Source organism: Vitis vinifera, chromosome 11 (assembly GCF_030704535.1).
Source record: "Vitis vinifera cultivar Pinot Noir 40024 chromosome 11, ASM3070453v1".
Lineage (NCBI taxonomy): Eukaryota > Viridiplantae > Streptophyta > Magnoliopsida > Vitales > Vitaceae > Vitis > Vitis vinifera.
In genome coordinates, this window is record NC_081815.1 from 2,772,273 (window position 1) to 2,792,864 (window position 20,592).

General features: G+C 33.3%; 1 protein-coding gene across 2 annotated transcripts; it reads right to left on the reverse strand.

Annotated features, from left to right (window-relative positions):
- Positions 1 to 2,557: 2,557 nt before the first annotated feature.
- On the reverse strand, positions 2,558 to 17,476 carry LOC100266345 (protein phosphatase 2C and cyclic nucleotide-binding/kinase domain-containing protein). Of its 2 annotated transcripts, none has more exons than XM_010657981.3 (16): positions 16,972 to 17,476; positions 15,311 to 16,554; positions 8,940 to 9,071; positions 8,583 to 8,813; positions 8,324 to 8,449; positions 7,647 to 7,709; positions 7,328 to 7,410; positions 6,565 to 6,796; positions 6,166 to 6,479; positions 5,211 to 5,310; positions 5,050 to 5,116; positions 4,610 to 4,887; positions 4,428 to 4,493; positions 4,164 to 4,285; positions 3,498 to 3,654; positions 2,558 to 3,391 (listed from the first exon to the last, which is right to left on the reverse strand). In XM_010657981.3, the coding sequence occupies exons 2-16, from the start codon at positions 16,343 to 16,345 to the stop codon at positions 3,146 to 3,148; spliced, it is 3,252 nt and encodes a 1,083-aa protein (XP_010656283.1). In that variant the 5' UTR covers positions 16,346 to 16,554; positions 16,972 to 17,476; the 3' UTR covers positions 2,558 to 3,145. The 2 variants fall into 2 exon arrangements, with proteins under 2 accessions (XP_010656283.1, XP_010656284.1); XM_010657982.3 differs by having other exon boundaries at positions 16,780 to 16,982.
- Positions 17,477 to 20,592: the final 3,116 nt, after the last annotated feature.

Consider the following 20,592-nt stretch of genomic DNA (forward strand, 5'->3'; position numbering starts at 1 on the left):
AAAATCGTCGATTTGTCGCCAAAATCGCCTATATATCGCGATTTATTACGAAATATCGTCGGGCCAATATTTCTCCATGAAATATCGTGTCGATACCCTTCGATACACGATATTTTCTTCCTTGGTTTGAGTTTGGTTTAAAAATATTTTTCTAGTTTTTATTTTTTATTTTTTATTTCTAAAAATAAATTTTATTTTCTATATGGTCTCTTTTTGAAAATAAGTTTAATTAAAAAATAAAAACTATTTTTAAAAATGAAAATTGAAAACCTTGTTTAGTACTATTTTTTCATATGAAAATAATAAAAAGACTCAAAAGAGTTTGGCTCTAAGTCATACTATTTATTTAACTCCCACATGAAAATTTCAATACCTATAGTAACGATGTTTGGAGAAAAAAATTTGACCTTAACTCATGCACCATTTTCTCAACCAAACCATTGGAAACACAATAAACACACTTACGTGAACACATAACTTAAAGGGATATGAAATTTGTGTTATTATACAAGGGTATTACACTAATTGTACAATGAAAATATACTAAGTATACAAGAGTGTATAAAATTACCCTTTGTGAAATATTTCTCAATTATGAACCACTTCATTTTGTTTTCCTTGTTACCCACATATTGTATACTCATGTTATACACTTTATTTAACTCTCACATAAAGATTTCAATACTTTCCCTAGTAATGATGTTTAGGGAAAAAAAAATTGACCCTAAGTCATCCAATATTTTCTCAACCAAACAATTAGAAATATGGTTAACACACCTACATGTACACATAATTTAGGAGGGATATGAAATTTGTACCACTATATAAAGGTATTACATTAACTGTATAAGGAAAATATATTAAGTGCACAAGAGTGTACAAGACTACCATTTATGAAAAAATTCAATTGATTTTGAATCATTTCTTTATTTTCCTTGTCACCCAAGGATTGTATACCCATGACATACACTTTATTTAACTCCCATATGAAAATTCCAATGCTTTCCCTAATAATGATGTTTGGGGAAAAAGTTTGGATCATAAGTAATCCACCATTTTTCCAACCAAATGATTAAAAACATGTTTAACATCTACATGGACACATAACTTAGGAGAGATATAAAATTTACACTACTATACAATATTATACCAATTGTACAAGGAAAATATGTCAAGTATACAAGACTCTTAATAGGTTTTGTACGATTTTTAAACAATTTGAGTTTGACATTAAAACGATTATCGATAGTTTATTATTATTATTATTATTATTATTATTATTATTATTATTATTATTATTATTATTACCAAACTATGCCATTAAGATCAATGAAAAATAATGGACAACATATTTATTATTTTGTAAGTTAGAAACAAAAAAATATTTGCTAAGGTATTTAAAAAATATTTATTATATATTCTATAAGTTTGAAAAAAAAAATTTAATGATGTGTAATTTGCAAATTAGAACAAATAAAAAATAGTAATATTTTATAAGGTGTTTAAAAATTGTTTAATATATATGAGAAATAATGTAAGTTTGAAATAAAAAATAATATTTATTATATATTATGAAAGTTTGAAAAAAAAAATATTTGATAAGGTATTTAAAAATTATTTACTTCAAAAATACATTTAACAATAATAATTTTTAACAATTTAACTTTCATGTTCAATTTGTTGGAGAAAAATGATTGATAAATCATTCAAGTTAGTCTCACTAATAAATAGGTAAGAGAAGGGTGAAAAAATCAAAAAGAGAATGAGAAAGGTAGAGTAACCGTTAGTTCTTTTATTTAATAATTAAGGGTATTTTAGTAATTTTTTTAAGGCAATATCCTTCCTTTCAATTTCTACTCTTTCATTGGGTTTTGAGTTTAATTATGGATGATCGGAGACCTTACTTCAATGATTCAAAACACACTTTTCCCTAACCCTTTCCCTTTGCTTCTTCCCCCCCTCCCCTCCATGGGCTCCTCCTTTCTTCCTCTTCTTTCTTGTTATTCAGATCTTTCCTTTCATAAATTGAAACCAAAAATAGGGGAGGGGCTGCTGCTATGACTGACTATCAAGACAGTGGCAATGCCTCATCATGAGTAACAGTTCACGAGTGTGCAGCCAAGCGCTGCTGCCGGTCATGGTGGTTTGCCACGGCCCCATCTCATAGAAAAGGAAAGAAGTGAAGGAACGGGGTTAGACTGAGGATTAGGGTTGGGGTGGGATGCGTGCGAGGAAGATGAGCTTTCATATTTAGTTGTGGATTTTAAAAAGACAAAAAGATGGGTGGAAAAACATATTAGGTGGGTGCGAGTAACATCACTCAATAAATCATTCTATATATGTACCCGAATCAATAAAATTACCTACAAGATGAGGGAAATGGAACAAATAAAAACTTACACAATCACTCCCAATTTCTAAAACAACCTATTGCCCTCATCAACCTTCCTCCTTTACAGTAGTATCTGTGGGTTGATGAGGGTTAAGCAGAATTTCAGATACAACTACTGAATATGAAAATTAAACAAGGCAACAGACAACATAAGAGAAAAATGGGTGGAAAAAGAATGGTAATTTTGATATTCTGACAGCAAGGAAAGTTCCCTATATTGACCTGATTGCAATTATTGAAGTAATACACAGCTCAATTCGACAGTTCCTGAAAAAGTAAGTACATGCCAATCTCTTCGTCTATGATTGATAATACAAACAAAACAAAAAAAAAATGAAAAGTGGTTTGGCAAAGGAAATATGGTTATTTAAAGCCACCACTGCCAATGTTTTTGGAGAACCAGAATTTCATTTTTGGAAAAAATAAAAGTGGACCATTAAATCATTTACATATTTATGCATTTACAAAAGCAGAAAAAAGACATTAAAATCTTAAAAATTTATTAACTGACCTCCCCCATTGAGCTGCTTAAATGGCCAGTTGGGCTAAAAGAGAATTTCCAATGCTGTTCTGTACATCATGCGAAGGAGAATCATGGGGTTGAGAGAGAATTCTGTTCTGCAACTCACTCACTTTCTCCATCTTGTGTTGTAAGTTCAGGGTGCATATTAATTCAAAAATTCTCGCATGGGAGAAAAGAAATGCAGTTGAAAAATGTTTATAACTGGTTGAAACCCCATTCCAAGAATTCTTCTACCACTCTTCAAGCCATTCTGGAGTATTAAGTTCTTCTGGGTCTCGAGATGGGGAAAGTGAATGAATGGTATAGTCCTCTGTGTGATTTTCCAGATGTTGAGCTATTCGAGATGTGATCTCATGTGGAACAGGAAAGCTAGAATCTGTCAGTCTCTTCCAATCAATCCCATCAAACCACTTATGGCTTTTGACAGAATCTGGATTTTGGCTTCCAAGTCTTGTGCTTTCATCAACTTCAAGTAACTAAATCAATTCATTTATAAAAATAAGCAAAGCTTTCAAAAATATCCTGAGATTCCCCCCAGGCACAGTAAAAAACACAGGAAATAACTAAAAGTTCAAATAAGACCTTTGTTATGAGATCAACAGCTTCAGGACTGAAGGTGCACGGAAGGTTTAGCTGTCCCCTAGCAATCTTTGCAAATGTATCAAGCTCACTTTCTCTCCATGATCCAAATGGCATTTCACCTTGTAGCATAAAATAGATCAAGACTCCCAGTGCCCACCTGCACATATTTAAAACTCAGAAGAAAATTTCCAGGACACCAGCAATTTAAAAGGAAAGATATAGAGCAAACACCACAAATTGTTCACATATAGTGATTCTAATCACTAAAGCAAACAAGTTTGCCATATCCAGAAATTTCTTAGTGACTCCAATTGCTTTCCCCAGAAGCAATATAAGATAAAGAAAAACAATTAATCAATATATATAGCGCAAACGATTTCCACAGATGTATTATTCCAGATGATGAGTGCAGTCACTGTTACCCAAAAACAAATAAGAAAAAGAACCATTGGGCTCTCCTAAGCACTCTGCTTCTGTTTAGATATATTTTTTTTTTTTTTTTTTGTCTTTCAGAATGAAAACAAAATTTAAAATTACCACTTTTATTTCTTGTGATTCACACTTGGATTTTTTATTTTTTTTTTCTAATTTGAGACAGCATTCAATGGTCCAAGATACTGTGCAAGGTGAGGACAAATCCCGAAGTTATACAAGTTTAATATTTACCAGTCAGCAGGAAAGCCATGTCCTTTTCCTTGGACTATCTCTGGTGCTAAAGAGTCTGCCATCCCACATATTGTAAATGTTCTTTCATCAGCCAACTTCTTCCCAAATCTGAAGTCTACAAGCTACAATACAGCAAGGGAAAAGAAAATAATGAAGAATGTTATTTTTCAAGTTGCTCTTCTTCATAAGAACAGAGAAAAGGGAAATGTAATAATACATCTATTAATCAATATAATGCAGCATAAATACCATAATAAAACCAACCTGCAAATGTCCTGTGTGATCAAACATTAGAACATCAGGAGACACACCTCTGTAGAGAATACCATTCTGAAATTCAAATAAGAAAATAAAACCCCCAAAAAAAGTTGAAATCATGGTATATGCAAAGCACAGTTAGCAGTTGAGGAAGAAAAAAGGTAGAAAAAGAACTCTAGACATCAAACCTTGTGTAAATTTTCCAAGGCAATAACAACAGAGGCAGCACAGAACCGTGCAGATGGTTCATCTAGTGGAGTGTGAAGTATCGAAGCAAATGGGCAGGCAAGACATGTATTCAGCAGGATACTGGCATGGTTCTGGTCAGCAATAGTGCATAGAACCTGTGGCACACAAGCTGAAGGAGCCATACTCATCATTAGATTCTTCTCCTTTAAGACCTGTGCTTCCTTCCCAAGCCTTTTGATCTTCTGCTTTGAAAACCTTTTCAAGCTTAGCAAATTTTCTGATAGCCAGTCAGACCCAAAAAGAAGCATTTCATCAGTCAGTTTACCGTTCACATAAATGTAGAAATAATATCTTAAAAAAAGTAACCAAAACAAAAAGTGACACAATGAAAACTGGTGCAATGGAGGAAATAAACTAAGATAATATAAAATAAACCAACCTGAATCTCTCAACAATACAAGCCCAATCTCACTGCAGTCAGTGGAATATAAACAGGTTCTCCACTCCTAAACAAAATTAGATAATTTCAGATGTCTATCTATTTCAAAACCAAGGTCTTTGCAACATGGACGTTAGCAAGACCCATTAATTATTCCTTACCAAGTCAGAAGGCTGAACTTTCGTAAGAGTTGAAGGATCAATATTTTTGACAGATTCCTTAGGGAGGCTTGAAGAATAGTCTCTTGAATGGTCTCTTGACCTAAACAACATTAGTATTTTCAGGGTAAGATGTACTTCTAATGTATTAAACACTTAAGAACAAGAAAGGACCAAGTACTTGTCAATCATAAAGCTCCAAACTACCTTGCATTGAAAATACCAATTTCATTCAATAAGGTGGCATTTGGTAAACTTAAAACTTAATACTATTAAATATTAGGTTTTACCAAACACCCACTAGCACCTTAAGATAACTTAATCTGAATTTTACTTAGTTGAATTTAAAACTCATTACTCAGTGTCCATTTAGATACACTTCCTCTTTTTATTTTTAAAATTAGAAACTTCTATATAAAGTAGAACATCTTGTACAAAAATTATAGACTTATGTTATGTCTTTAAAATCACTTTCAAAAATTATAAAATTCAAGATAGTAAAAAAATTTTAATATCTCAATTTATTTTAACAGTTTTTAAAACCATTACTTCTTCAATGTAAGCCTCAAAGAGTTCTTGTATCTTAGATAAAAGTCACTACAGTTATCTGATTTTAAAAACAGAACAGGAAGTGTATCTAAATGGACACTGAGTAATAAGTTTTAAATTCACATATTTACCCTTTTTAATATTAAGTAATGAGCTTATGAGAGAGATAAAAGAGAGAAAATCTAACAAGTGTGTTAAAGAGTTGATAAGAAGCCAAGAGTTTTGGAAGGCACAAAACTATTTTGGATTCAGAAAAAGTGATTTCTCTGAACTTATTGTTTTAAGTTATTGTACCAAATAGACTAAATTTGCTTAATGAACTATAAATTATACTAACTCATTAAGTTGGTTTAGCAAATATCCCCTAAGATATAAACAGTAACATTCCCTACAGGAAATTAGATCGTACTTTTCATCACCCTGTGACAGCTTTGCCAATGGACCAACAACAGCATCAAACTTTTCCTTTGTTAAAACAGCACACACCACATCACCCATAGCAACTGCACTAAAAGAGCCAATATTTTCACCAAGAAGTGCCCATTCACCAAAATAGCTTCCCTCAGTCTTCACTACAAACTCTGTACTGCTTTCTGTATCATCATCCTGCTTTTGATTGTCAGATACAAGGCTCCCGAAGCTTGGACTCCTTATTGAGTCTGGATCAAAAGTGATTCTCACTTGTCCCTTTTGGATGATATACAAAGCAACAGGACCCTCATTCTGCAAGCACAAGCTGGAAAAAGTTAACGAAAAAAAATAATAACACATATTAAATGGAATATGTTTTTGGATAGAGTAAGTTTACTTTGTCAACTATAGTTTGCCCATCAGAGAAGGACACTTCAGAAAGAGAATCTGCAATGTGGCTCAACTGTAAGATTGTCAACCTTGAAAGAAGATCTACTGACCGAAGCAACTTCAAGGATGACAAATTTGAAAATTCAGACATCAAAATTCCTCGAAAATCTTCTCTTTTCAAAGCCCAAAGAGTTCCATTTGTCACAGCACGAACAGATGCCTGTAGCGGTTTGTTATACCTGAAATACCACATATCCCCAAAAAAGGACATGCACAGACAGAGAGGAAAGGAGGACAAAAAGAAGTAGTAAGAATAAATAGGACCACACTGATTACCAAGAAAAGTTTAACTGGACAGTTTTTACATATGTCATGGAACTGCACCAACTTTCCAGGAAATTATACCCCTAACAAGATTGTGCAACCCACAAATGCACAAATGTAACAACATCAGAAATATTGTACTCAAAAAGCTTGTGCAATCATTAATAAAATCTAGCAGTTTTTGACAATGTGTTCACAATTGTGTTATTTTGATTATTTCTGAACCTATTCAAAAAGTGCTTGCAAAGTCTACAACTTTTTACAAGTTTCATTGAATTGAAATTGGCTCAATAATTATAATTATTTGTTCACTAATCCAGTTTATAGTTATTTAATTTTTAATGAACTAAAATACCAACTTGTTGAAAATTGATGAGCCAATCCATTTTTAACAAAAATGAAATTGTCATTTAAACCCAGCATGAAGGAGTGAAATGATAACTCACATGAGTGCCAGCTCGCCAAAGGATGATAACTTTTCAGCTGTATACTGTTGCAGAACCCTAGTCACCTCGCCATTTTTTTCTTCCTGTTATCCATAATATCTTGTTAACACCAATATCAAAAAACAAAAATAATAATAATAATAATCTAACCTCCAAAATGTACAACTGGAAAACTAGAAGATAATTGAATTGATCAAGGATGATTATCAAGGTAGCCTTTATATTAGTTCTGAAATGGTTTGAACAACAATAAGAAGAAACTGATGGCGTTACACAAATTAGTAAATCTGAAGTTGCATCAAATAACAAAAGTTAGAACCTGGGTTGCCAAGACCTCAAATTCTCCACTGCCAACAACATAAAAGCAGTCACCTTCACCACCCTGCAAAAGACAAAATCAATTACATTTCTGCAGCTATGAATACGACTGTAGTTAAAAATTGCATTTACATAAACAGTCCTTAATTTCTGGCATGCGAAGCCTGCAGACCTGAGGTTCAGCATACTAAAAATAAACCTCTAAGTCAAGCAGCATTAGCCTACCCATGTGCATGAGAATATAAACTAGAAAAGTGGTGGCGAATATGTATTTGCAGCTTTGATAAAGGTTCTCATCACCAATTATGTCCACCACATACTCAGAACTTGAATGGAAATCTGTTTATGGTTACAATTTATAAATCTCCTATCAGAGACACAAATAAAATATATTCAGGTTAATTATTTAATTCCTTCTGCTTAAAATTCTTGTTTCTTAATGCTTTTAGTAGTTTAAAGATAGAAATAGTATGTCTGTAAATTGTAATTGTTACTTCTTTTCTAGAGATTATGCTCAACTTGGATGAACTTTGATCCATATCTGCCACTGATACACATACACACAATATCCAGGTTATGCACAACAGTTGAAGAACTCTACTCAATTATAAATTTAAAAAGATTAAAGAGAAGAAGGGAAGGGGGAAAGACAGACAGACAGAGAGACAGAGAGCTAGCCTGTTTCACTACAACATCCCCTGATTGAACTTCAACTCGTTGCATGCAATCCAACAAGACATGGCACTGAGAGTCAGTAAGCTTCCTGAATAGGAAATGGTCATGCAATGCCCGCTCAATGTGTGCCTGTGACATATGTGAATAAAATTGCTAACCACAAATGTATGGGATAAGGACTCATTGTAAGATAAACTTGTTCCAGTCTTCTCTTCATATAAAATTGTGTCAAAAGCAATATTTATAATAGAAAAAGGTTTACCTCTTCTTCCCATGTCTTCCTGTGAGCTGGAGATGGAGGAACCCAAATTTGACCATTCTCCAGAGAACTTTCAATGGCACGAAGACGTGCCCGTGATAAATCATGCCTTACCCGATGATTCCTAGAATTCCAGCTCAAGGTTGAAGGAGATTCAGATCCTGTTACTTCCACGACTTGTGGAACAGGAGGTCTTGAAATAGCACCAGGATTTGCTGATTGTCCAACATCAGGCTGATGAAAGAAGACAAAATCAGTTGACTGAACTCACAAAAAATATATAAATAATAAACAAATGATCATGTGAAGCACAATATAAATCAGATAAAAGACAATAGACAGAGCAAAACAAGCCCTCACATCAGTTAGCCCATTAATATGCACAACTATCACAGTAATGTCATCTGTGCGAGTTTCATACTGTAGCCAAAGCCGATAAGATTCAGCAACAATTGCAGCACAAGCATCACGGGGATCCTTAAACTTTGTAACCTGGAAATTCAGTAACAAAATCAGGAACACAATTATAAACATGAGAAGAGGCACTATATCTGCCAATGCAATTTCTATTCAGAGATGGAAATATAAGGGAGTGAGAATTAACACAAGTTGAACTGCAGTTATTTTTCTCTCTTCAGAGATGGAATTTAAAAGCAATGGATTCTCTGCAAAAGGAAGCAAGGGCTAATCAATTTACTAAGTTGAAACTGGATAGCTGCTGAACAGCTAGGAAAATCATTGGGTCTAAAAGAACTAGAGCATCTAAGCTGTCACTGTTATGATACTGAGGAGACAAGAAATAAGTTCACAATGCCAGTCATAACTCTCTGAATAGCTTGCTGGCAAAAGCCAAGGCTCTTACCATGCACACATGTAGGTGCATGCCACAAACAGCAAAGCATCATACTCCCCCTATAATAAGCACTTAGCATGGAAGAGCCTATTTGACTCCATCATAGGCTTCACCCTCAAAATGTGGCAAAGCATGTCACAATGATCAGATCCTTAGCTCTTGCTACTGCCATGTTTCATGTTCTAAAGTTTGATCATCTCTATCATGTCCTTTCCTCAGTAATATAACATGATTTTTTAAACTTAAGCTATAGTTTTGTAGGCCCTTTGTTTTCTGGTCTGTAATTACTTGGTTTGAACGTAATGACCTTGTTAGTCGCTATTTTCCACTTTCATTTTAGAATCAGAAATAATCATTCCATTGCACTTAATTAGTGAGTACAAACAAGGATAAGAAATCCTTCCAAGAACACAATCTGCTGTACAATATCAAAAAAAGCTAACTGCACAGTTGAAGATTGTCATAAAAACAATCCAAAATATTATTCAATATAACTAACTAAAGGTAAAAGAAAATCCAGTAAAAAAGAAACCAAAATACATTAAAAAAGAAACCAAATATTGTCCCAATGATTTGCTAAAAGATTCACCATATAACTGGTCAAGCTAGGACCCTAACAAAAGGAACAACCCAACTCTAAAGTAATATAGAAAATTTGACAAAGCCAACCATCAAACTTCCGTCGCCATCCTTTTTCCTTAGGCAACTAAGATATGACTATGGCAAATCCCCCTCCACCAATAGATTGGAAAGATCAAAATTTAGCCTAGAAAGGCCCTCCGATACGGATAAAATCTCAGCCCTGATAGAGCAACCCTCTTCAGTAGGTGTAGAAAAAAGCTCTCACCATTGTACCAAAATGACCCCTAAGCAATCCTCCAATTTCTAGTTGTCCTCAGTGACTCAAAGAACACCAACCAAAATTTAACTTGGCAAAACTCACTAGTGGTGATGATAATACAAGAAGTGTCTTCTCCACTAACCTCAACTTGCACATTAGATTCTAATCTAGCAATATAAGGGCCACATAAGGGTCTGCAAAGGCTTCATTAATAAAATCAGAATGATGAGAAAAAAAAAAAACTAAGTTTCAAACTGCCTCCAAATTCCTTCATATATCATAAGAATCCTGTATTCAATCAATTAATTCAAATCAATTTGAAGCTAGCAATACACTAAAGAGTCATGCCTCCATGAAGTCTTTTAAAACCCTTGAACGAAATTATCACCATCCCCACCATGCTTATGGATGGAACCCTTTCAATCTAAGCAAGTCAAACAACTAATGTCATAATGACAATGCTATCAAGCTATGTAAGAGACAATCAACTCATTCTCCAGTCCCCTTCCACATGATACACCACTTTAACTAGAGTGTTTTGCATGGCCTCTTTAACCAGAGCAAATCATTGACATTAACCTACTCATTTTCCAAAATCCACACCAAAGGCCTCTCTACTTTTGATTGGGCTCTAGATTTCTAAACCAATTTTATGAGGATAATGGGAATCGAGTTGTGTAGAAGTAACGAAAGCCTTAAAGAATGAACTAACTAAGAAAAAATCTGAGGAATCTATCAAAAGAAAAAAAAACCTAAGAATAAATGTGAGGAAACCAAAAACTAAAATCTCACATTAGGAACAATGAACGATAAATAAACAACTAAAGCAAACACAAAAATAACAATTTCCTCAATCTTTTGATTTAAAAGGTTGAAGAGAAAATTGAAATTTCAAAACCAAGGAAGAGAAATCACAGCCCTAAAGAGATTTGGGTATTGGATAAGAAAATGTTGATTGATTACCTTCCAAACATCGTTATGAAAACGAATTTTTGCACCATCCGCACAAAATAACAAGTAGGACAAAAAGACAGAAAATTTATTTAATAGCCTTCCAAGGGCAACAACATGACCACCTAACAACCATGTTAGTATAACATCTAGTAGAATGTGGCCAATAGGTACTCAAGATGACCTTGTGCCCTATATATATATATGCACCACTTTCCCAAAAGAGCTTTATTTCTCAAGGATACCCTCAACACTATAAACCCATTCCCTCTCAGGCTAACAAACTGGTCCAAACCCATGAGATGATCACTCTTTCCTTTTACAATCCCGAACAAAGAAAAACCTTTTGCAACCTCTCTATCCTAGGAGCCACTTTGACCAAAGTCCTAAACATAGATAGGAAATTAAGGTAAAATGGAACAAATATTACTAAACAAGAATTATTCTACCACCTACTGACAAGTAGGCTTTCTTCCAACTATCAAAACATCAAGAAATCCTATCCAAAATTGAATCCCAGCAAGAAACAGCTCTAGGGTCCCCTTCAAAGGAAGACCCAAATAACAAGGAGCCAATAAAAGACACTACATTCTAAAAGGATAGACAATTAAAGAACTTAGCCCTAACTAACATTGATACCTAATAGGATGCTCTTATCTAGATTTTTCTTAAGCCCTGAAAAATGTCAAATCACCAATAAAATTGGTTCAAGACATTGTGTGAAATCTGATCTATTTCTTGAAGAAAAAAATGATATCAATAGTAGACCATAAATGAGTCACCCATATTCTACTTGCACCCACCATAAAGCCCTCTAAGATACCACATTCTCCCACTCTCATCATTAAGATACCACAATGGCAATAACGATAAAAAGAAAGAATGAAAATGGATTGCCCTATCTTAAACCCCTATTAGATGTCTTAACCCATTTTTAAAGCATCCACTTACTAGCATAAAAACTCATTGATGACAAGCATCCACAAATCCATGATCTCCATCTCTACCTAAAACCTTTATTTCTAATGAATGATTGAAAACTCTCAATCCACATAACCATAACCTTAATCAAAATCAATATTAAAAACAATCCCTCCTCCTAAACATCTTTTATCATCCAACACTTCATTCAAATTTATCTAATATTGGTAAAGGCTTCTTGAGAAAGATGAATGATCTCATACAAATCCTCATGTAAACACTAAAACATCAACTTAGCCATGATTTGGCTCCTTTCGCGCACTAAAGCAGTGAAAATGGTATTAATGCTCTTATTAACTACTCCACTATCATAGGATTCAACAAACCTCCTCGATTGTGTTAAAGCAATCATATACAATGCTAAAGTAAAAACCATTTGGGTTTGGTGCCTTTTCCTTCTCCACATGAAAGATCACTTCTCCTATTTCCTATTTCTAAGAGAGGTCACTCCAAACTACTAAATGGGAGATAGTCTATACATTCTAAACATCACAAATCCTCATTGATTAATTGTAAAGTTTACCAGGAAAAATCAAAATCTCTTTTGAGATACTATGTTGGTCATCCAACATCACACCTTCCTTAATCACTAAATTTGATCAACTTTCCCTTCTTCCATTAGCCATCATGTCGGAGCACTTGGAATTGAAGTCCTCCTCCTTGGCATATTTTACTCTAGTTTGCTAGCTCCAATGCAACACTTCCCAAAAAACAATTGTTCCAACTCCACTTTCTCAAGGGATCTTATAGGTTGCTAATTCATTACTCCAAGGCTCTCCTCCTTGAAGGAATTTACCATGGCAATTTCCCTAATGAAAGCTATCTTTCTTTTCCTAATATTCTCAAGAGCTATCTTATTTTACCATTTCAATTTTGCTTTAATGTCTTATTGTCTCTTCATAAACCTATGACCTTCCCAATCCACACCTTGAAACTCTCTCCATCAAGTACCCATACAATCTTTGAAATCAAGGTAAAGCAACCACATGTTTTCCAACCTAACTAGAGTTAGCCCTCACTTCAAAAGATTGATATCTAATCCCATTTAGGAAAAAAGTAATTTTTTATCAAACAAAGAACTTTTGCAAATTGACCAAGTGAAAGTGGCATTTCTACGAAGGGAATCAACTAACTCGCACTCCCTAATTTCTAGTAAAACAAGATCACCCCTGATGCACTCTCCCAAGGTGATCCAATAACTCATTCCCACAACTCCTTTATAAGCATGAGAGCATTTGAGACAAAAACCTTTAGACAAGTGACCCGGCTGCCAAAAATAAAAAATTGAAAATTAAAATTTCTTTTACTATTTGAAGAAAGTATGACTAAAACTAAAGAGGACCCTAAAACCATCTTGATGCACAAAAATATCCTAAAATATAGTGACCTTGTTCCACTTGTAGAGAATCTAATGCATCTTAATTTTTAATTCAGTGAGGAGGGAAGACTTTTTTAGGGGCTTAGATAGGAAGGAATTGGATAAATCTATATCATCAATATGTTCCCAATAAATTATCATGTCCGGAGGTTGAATATTTGAGATTAACTAAATTACCTGTACGACTTGATATCACTTCAGTTGTGAAACATGCAACAACTATTTTGAAGCCTTGGTTAATCATTCCCCTGTCAAAATAGAGATGATGACTTCAAAGAGGCCATACCACTACTTAGTGTGACTGAGAACCTCACATTTTAGTTATTCATTGAGCTGGATGACTATCAAATGCTACAAAATCGTGAATAAAACTTGGATGTTGATGTATCATGTTTCTTATCGATGGATACTTTTACTATAAAGTTTTACTTGTAGAAAATAATTTAGTTTGAGTTTTCAAGTGTATAAGTATAAGAACAACCTTTACATAAATTCCATGTTTCATAAAATTTTCTTGTAACTACAAATTATTACATGAAACCAAGAAAAGAAAAGAAAAAAGAAAGAAGGGCCTCCCATTTACTCTTCCTGACAAGATTCCAACTTCATCCTATAAGAAGAACCCACAAGTATCCAAAGAGCTAAAATTAGTATGCTAGGCAACCAAGGCAAATCAAAAGGAATCTGCATGCCTCAAGGGCTCTCAAGTAAAAGAAACCTGGCCACACATACCAAAAATACCTCAAACATTCTAATGTATTATGTTTTTTATAGGCAATCAGAAACATTAATCAAGAGCACCTAACAAAAATAGGCAGTGCAACCCCAGCAAAAGTAGGGGCGCAACCCTAGTACACCAAGAATATACAAAGAGCACGAAAACAAACAAATAATGAAATATATATAAAGTTAATAATGCTTGAGTGAGACCCACTGGCTGGTTAGGTTGTATTTTACAAAAGAAAATCTTTTTTCTAGGTGGATTGTCAAATAAAAGAAAAAATCAATAAATAAAAAACATTTAATAGAAGTTATTATGAAATAATTTATATTTTGTACTCATATAAATTATGTAACAAATATAAAATGTTACTAATTATGTTATCTCAATGCACCAAATCCTTTCCAGCCAAGTCATAGTATTCTTAAATTTGACAGTTGCATGGATTGAATGCCTAGACCCACACCAGCACCAAACCCATATGATATAGCACATTATGTATTTTGAAATCAGGAACTCAAAAAGAGTGTCAAACAAAATTTGTATCAACCCTACACAAGGAATATGTTTCCCAATATCATACTCTTTTGATTTATAAATGTGAGCCCAGTGAGATCAAACGGTATTATCTATCAGGAAGTAATAATCGCGCAATCAAACAGGATTTGTTCCTATGGGGGAAGAAATTCACACTCCAAAACATCTCAAAGCCACCGACATGCTAGACCAAGAACAACAAATGATTTGTATACCTGAATTATTCCAGTTATGGATTTAGGCCATCATTTATGCAATTCATCACAAGATTCTAAATTGATCACCAGGGTTCAGAAAGAAAACTAAATATCATATTCAGCAAAAACATACAAATAAAAGACAACCTACAATCATAAGCATGGAACAAATGTAACTCTGAGAACTTTAGGCTTCAGTAACACTCAAATCAAATAAGCTAAAAATCACATTTTCACATAGATTATTGTAATAAGATAGAAGGATACCTTACCATGTCAACAACAGTTTGGCTGGAAAGGAACTCAAACACCCCATCGCTAGCTAGCACAAAGAAAGGATGATCTGGTGTGAGCTCCAGAACAACAATTTCAGGGTTAGCAACCACCCCAATTGACTCAGCAATTGAATCGCCAATACTTCGGGTAAAAGCCGTGCCAGGATACATCCCATTGGGTACCCATAGTCTAGGAGGATCGCCATCATCCCCCTCTTCAGTGCCCCAACACTGCACATCTGGGTTCTTCAGCCCTTCTATCTGATCCAAAGTGAGGACCCTCGCTCCACAAAGCTTAACTCTTTCAAGTTCATCAGCCCGAAATGGTGTTTGATCAATTGATAAATCAACAGCCACAATTTCTTTCCCTTTTCTTTCTGCTATAACAGCTCTGGAATCCCCTGAGTTAGCAACATATATAGTCCGACCACGAACCAATACTGTTATTGCAGTTGTGCCGCTCATGCTATCATCCAAACTATCAGCATGTAACTGTGAATTTGTCGTCAAGAATGCGGCATGGCATGCCTCAATTGCATCCATATGGAACCTACTATTCCTAAGCAAATTTTCACATAATTTTTGCTTCACAAACTGTGAGCACTGAGCACCGAATTCTCCATGCCCATCAAAAACCCCAAAAAAATGATCGTCAGGGTTTGTCCCTAAAGGGGTGTGGATACAAAAACTGTCTTGGTTAGCTTTATCAAGAGCATCAGGATAATATCCTCTCTGTGACAGAAACGAAAATCGTAATTCATAGTTTCCCGATGGAATTTTAACAGTTCGTGACCCATCATGGGGTAGAAACTGAGAAGAAACCCTAGAAAGCCTAGTGATGCCTACTTCAGAATCCCTAGTTAAACTCAACTGATTCAACTGATCTCTAATTTCCCCATCTTCCCCATCTGAAGAAGCAGGAGAGAACACGGGAAGCTCTGCACCTGCTCTCGCATTTTCAGTTTCTTTAACTCTTGCATGTCTTGGAGTACAAACCTCCCCAATACATGACCTCGAATAAACACACCCCATTACTGAGAATAAGAAATGGAGACAAACCCAGATGCTAGAATCACGCGAAAATTCATCAGGTTCAAGTCCAACAATCCCTCGAAACTTAGAACAAAAAACAAAACACCGCGAACTCAATGCCCGTCCTCTGTTTCAAGGAGAACCCAGCCCAAATCCGAGCATTCCAACAAGGCAATTCCTGGGCGATTTCCGTACAAATTGAAGAGAAACTGCAAGAAAAATCGAGGGAAATGCATGAAAAAAAAAAAACTCTATCAGATTTCACTCAAGACCTTATCTTTAACACTCCCCACTGAATCACAACCCGATACCTAATGATTCAAACCAAACAAAACCCAGAAAACCCCACAAATCATCACAAATAAATTTTACAAACTTTGATTGAACTCATCGAAATTTGCACAAATACATTCCCAATAACATCCTCGATCTACCTTGTGCACGGGCAGTCACAGTAACAAATCCAGAGCAGTCAAAAAACCCAATCAAACAATAAACAATTATTTATCTATAAACACATCGACAGAAAACCCGTGGATTTGAAAGACGCTTGATGACGAGAAAAGTCAATAAAAAAAGAAAAACAAAAAAAGACAGAGTTGCAGAGAGAGAACAGAGTCACGCACCCAGATGAGATGACGTCCGTCTTAGCCAATCCCGATTCAGATAAAGGACGCCCAGTGCGTACTACGCCCCCATCACCACCCTCCCAACATAGAGAAAGAGAAATAGAGGAGGGAGAGAGAGACACGTCGTGGGTTGTAGAGGCGTTTGTGACTTGGTGGTGGGTAGAGTAGCAGAGAGAGTTCAGACTTCAGAGAGTCGTTTGGAGAGACGTCTTACTCCCACCACTCCCCCTGCATGTGTGTAGGGAGACGCCCTGTCCCCCCTCCTCCACGCGCCATTCTCCTCTTCCTACCATAATCAATCAATCGATTCAAACCCAGAAAATATTTTCAAATATCTCTGGAAATCGGCAAATGGGCCCTTTTTTTTCCAATTAATTTCCAAAAAAAAAAATTAATTTTTTTTACAAATTTATAGAAAATAAAAATAAGAATAAAGGGTTAAGTCGTAAGTGAAAGGAAAAAGTGGAAACGAATTATTAGTGCCTTTGTTTTGATATGATATGAGATATTGAAATGAGTACACAAAGTAGATGTAAAGATGATGGCCGTCTCAATATATTTTCAAAATCATTTTTATTTTTATTTAAATTATATACTAATATTAACTTCACAAATTGGAATATCTTGTCTATTTTTTAATATTAATAATGGTGAAATCAAATTTGTATTCTTTTTCATTTAGTTCTTGATGGTTAAGCTAGAAGCATATATATTTAAATTCACGATAAAAAAAATATAATATTAAAATAATTGTTTTCAAAAATAATTTTGAGAATAGTTTTTTAAAATAGTTTAATTTTTATAAAACAAAAGTGTGTTTAGAAACTTAAAATATTTTTAACATCTTTTTTATATTTTTAAATTTATTTTAAAAATAATTTTTATATGTAGTATTTCATTTTTAATTATTGTACATGTTTCTATAATTATATATTAAAATAGTTCTTAAAAAATAAGAAAAAACAAAAAAAAAATTAAATTTTGTTTTTTAAAAAATACCTTGTTTTTTGTTTTTAATAATATAAAACATAAAATAATTTTTTATTGTCAAATATGTTTCTTGTTATGAAATACGAAAACTGTTTTAATTGACAATTGTTTTTCAAAAATCGTTTTTTATTTTTAAAAAATGAAAAATACATTGACAATTAGAAACCGTCTTTTATTTTTTGTTTTCAAAAATTTAAAAAAAATGGTATTTTCATATAAGATATTTTAATTATTTTTAGTTATTTTTATTTATTTTTTAAATATTTTAAAATATAATTACAAAAACATACATATCAATTAAAAATAAGACATCGATATGAAAATTATTACTAAAATATATTTAAAAATATTAAAAATAAGTTAAAAATATTTCAAGTTTTATAATAAACTTTTATTTTATAAAATATTAGAAACTATTTTAAAAAATTATTTTAAAAAATAATTACTAAAGATAGACTTCATAATTTAGAATATACATAGCGTTCCATCCATCTATATCCACTGAACATTTTTCGAGATCATATATATATATATATATATATATATAATGAAAAAAAAAATAGGAAAAAAACCTAGAACATGAAGAGTCATATGAGAGCATGGGGTTGTGATCCAAAAATCTCTTTACAAACATTCATTCTTTGAGAGTTTCATGTAATGAAATGATGTAAAATGCATTGAATCCACAAACCCACATGAAAAGTTTGAAGCCTCTACAGTCTACTCATCCTCATCCACCCTCCATCCAACTTTAAATGGTCCCTCTCAATTGTTTGTTTGCACTGCATTTATGTATTTCCTGTATTTATTTCATGGAATTGACTCATAGCTATATTTCCCATCTAATCTTGTGTTATATATAGAAATCAATTATCAGACATTAAACAAAATTTATATCTAAACTAAAAAAATTTAATTACATTTAACATGTTTATCTCGAATTAATTTTTTATTTTTTATTGAAAATTTTACAAAATAATAAAGAAGTAAAAATAAAAATTTATTGTAATAACTTATATGCACTTATATTATATTTTTAAAATTTCAGATAATAATTTATTTTAATATCTCAAAGTTTTTAAATAATTTTTAAAAATTATGGTTAATTTCACACAAATCTTAGAGGTTTTGTATAAATATACTTAGCCACTATTAGTTTTAAATTTATTTTAATTAGCACCTCCGTATAAATTTATTTTATTTATAAAATTTAGTTTTTGGAGAGATTTTATGCAAATAGATTTTAAATAGGTGTATTTAATGGTTCTCTTAAGTGATTACAACAGGAGAATACATTTCACTCACCTCTTATAAAATTTGTGTTAAATATATTTTATTAAATGACTTTCTTATTTTAAATCATACATCCAAAAAATTTCAAAATAACGATGATAGAATGTATTTAACCCGAATTTTGGGAAGTACGTGAAATTATTAGTGTCTCGTATTGATAATAGGCAATAATTGAGATTTTGAAAAAATAAAATACAACAATGTTAAAAAATATTTTTTAAAATTCGACATTTGAAACTATTTCTAAATCCAATTTCAAGAAATTCAATTTTGTTTTTTTGAAGAGATAACTTTCAATTGAAAGGACAATTTTTAATAGGCATTGTAAAAAAAATTTATAAATTAAAAAGTAGTTTTTAAAAATGTTATATTTTAATAAATATTATTTATTTATTTTTTATTTTTTTCAAAAAACCGGCAATAGCCAATAGCACATAGAAGCAACACTCCCTTGTGTCCCTTATTTTATAGGACTATCCTCACATGGAAAAGGGCAGTGTAGGACATGTTCCATCTGGGCACCACACATGGGCAGTGGCAGAGACCCACCCACCCCTCCTTTCCAAAGGGGCTCGAGGGGCTTAGTGCTTATCTCAAAACAGAAAGAAAAAAAAGGCAACAAAGCCCACACCCCATTTTCCAGAGCGTGAGAGAAACGCCCCCAACCACAAAAAGTGGCTGAAAAACAAAAGACCATACACAAAATACAAAAACATATTGGCAAGTTGGCACAAACCCATTTGATGGTGGGGGTGCAAAGGAGCAAGTCACATCACCTCTGAGAGGGGTGGCCGGGGGAGGCCACTTTCACAAGGCAACTGAGCCCTTAGCTTATAATATATTTTGATTGGACCATCTAGAAAGGGAAAACTGAAAACTGAAAAGTGGTATTTAATTATTTTTATTAATAAATAAATTGGACCCATCTTTGGAGGGACCGGACTCCACACCAATCTTTCTGGGAACTTGGTGGGGGAACTTTTCATTGTTTCTCTACTCAAACTGCCATGTATTTTCCCCTAGTGTTGAGTCTACATGTCATATTGCTTTCAAACATTTTGGTTTGGTTTGCCTTATTTTGACCACACCCCAAAAGTGATAAGATGAGGAAAATGGAATGAAGTTCTCCACTCATCTTCCGTTCTCCTTTTAGGTATAATTACACTACTTGGACGATCAAATCTAAATCCAATTTGGATGGATTTTTACCATCATTTTAATACTCAGATTTGATCTATGATGATTTTTTTCAATCATTATTCAATTTGCTTTGGACTTGAACCAAGATTTTGAAAACCCAAATCTAACAAATCCAATTTGACATTTAAAATTTAT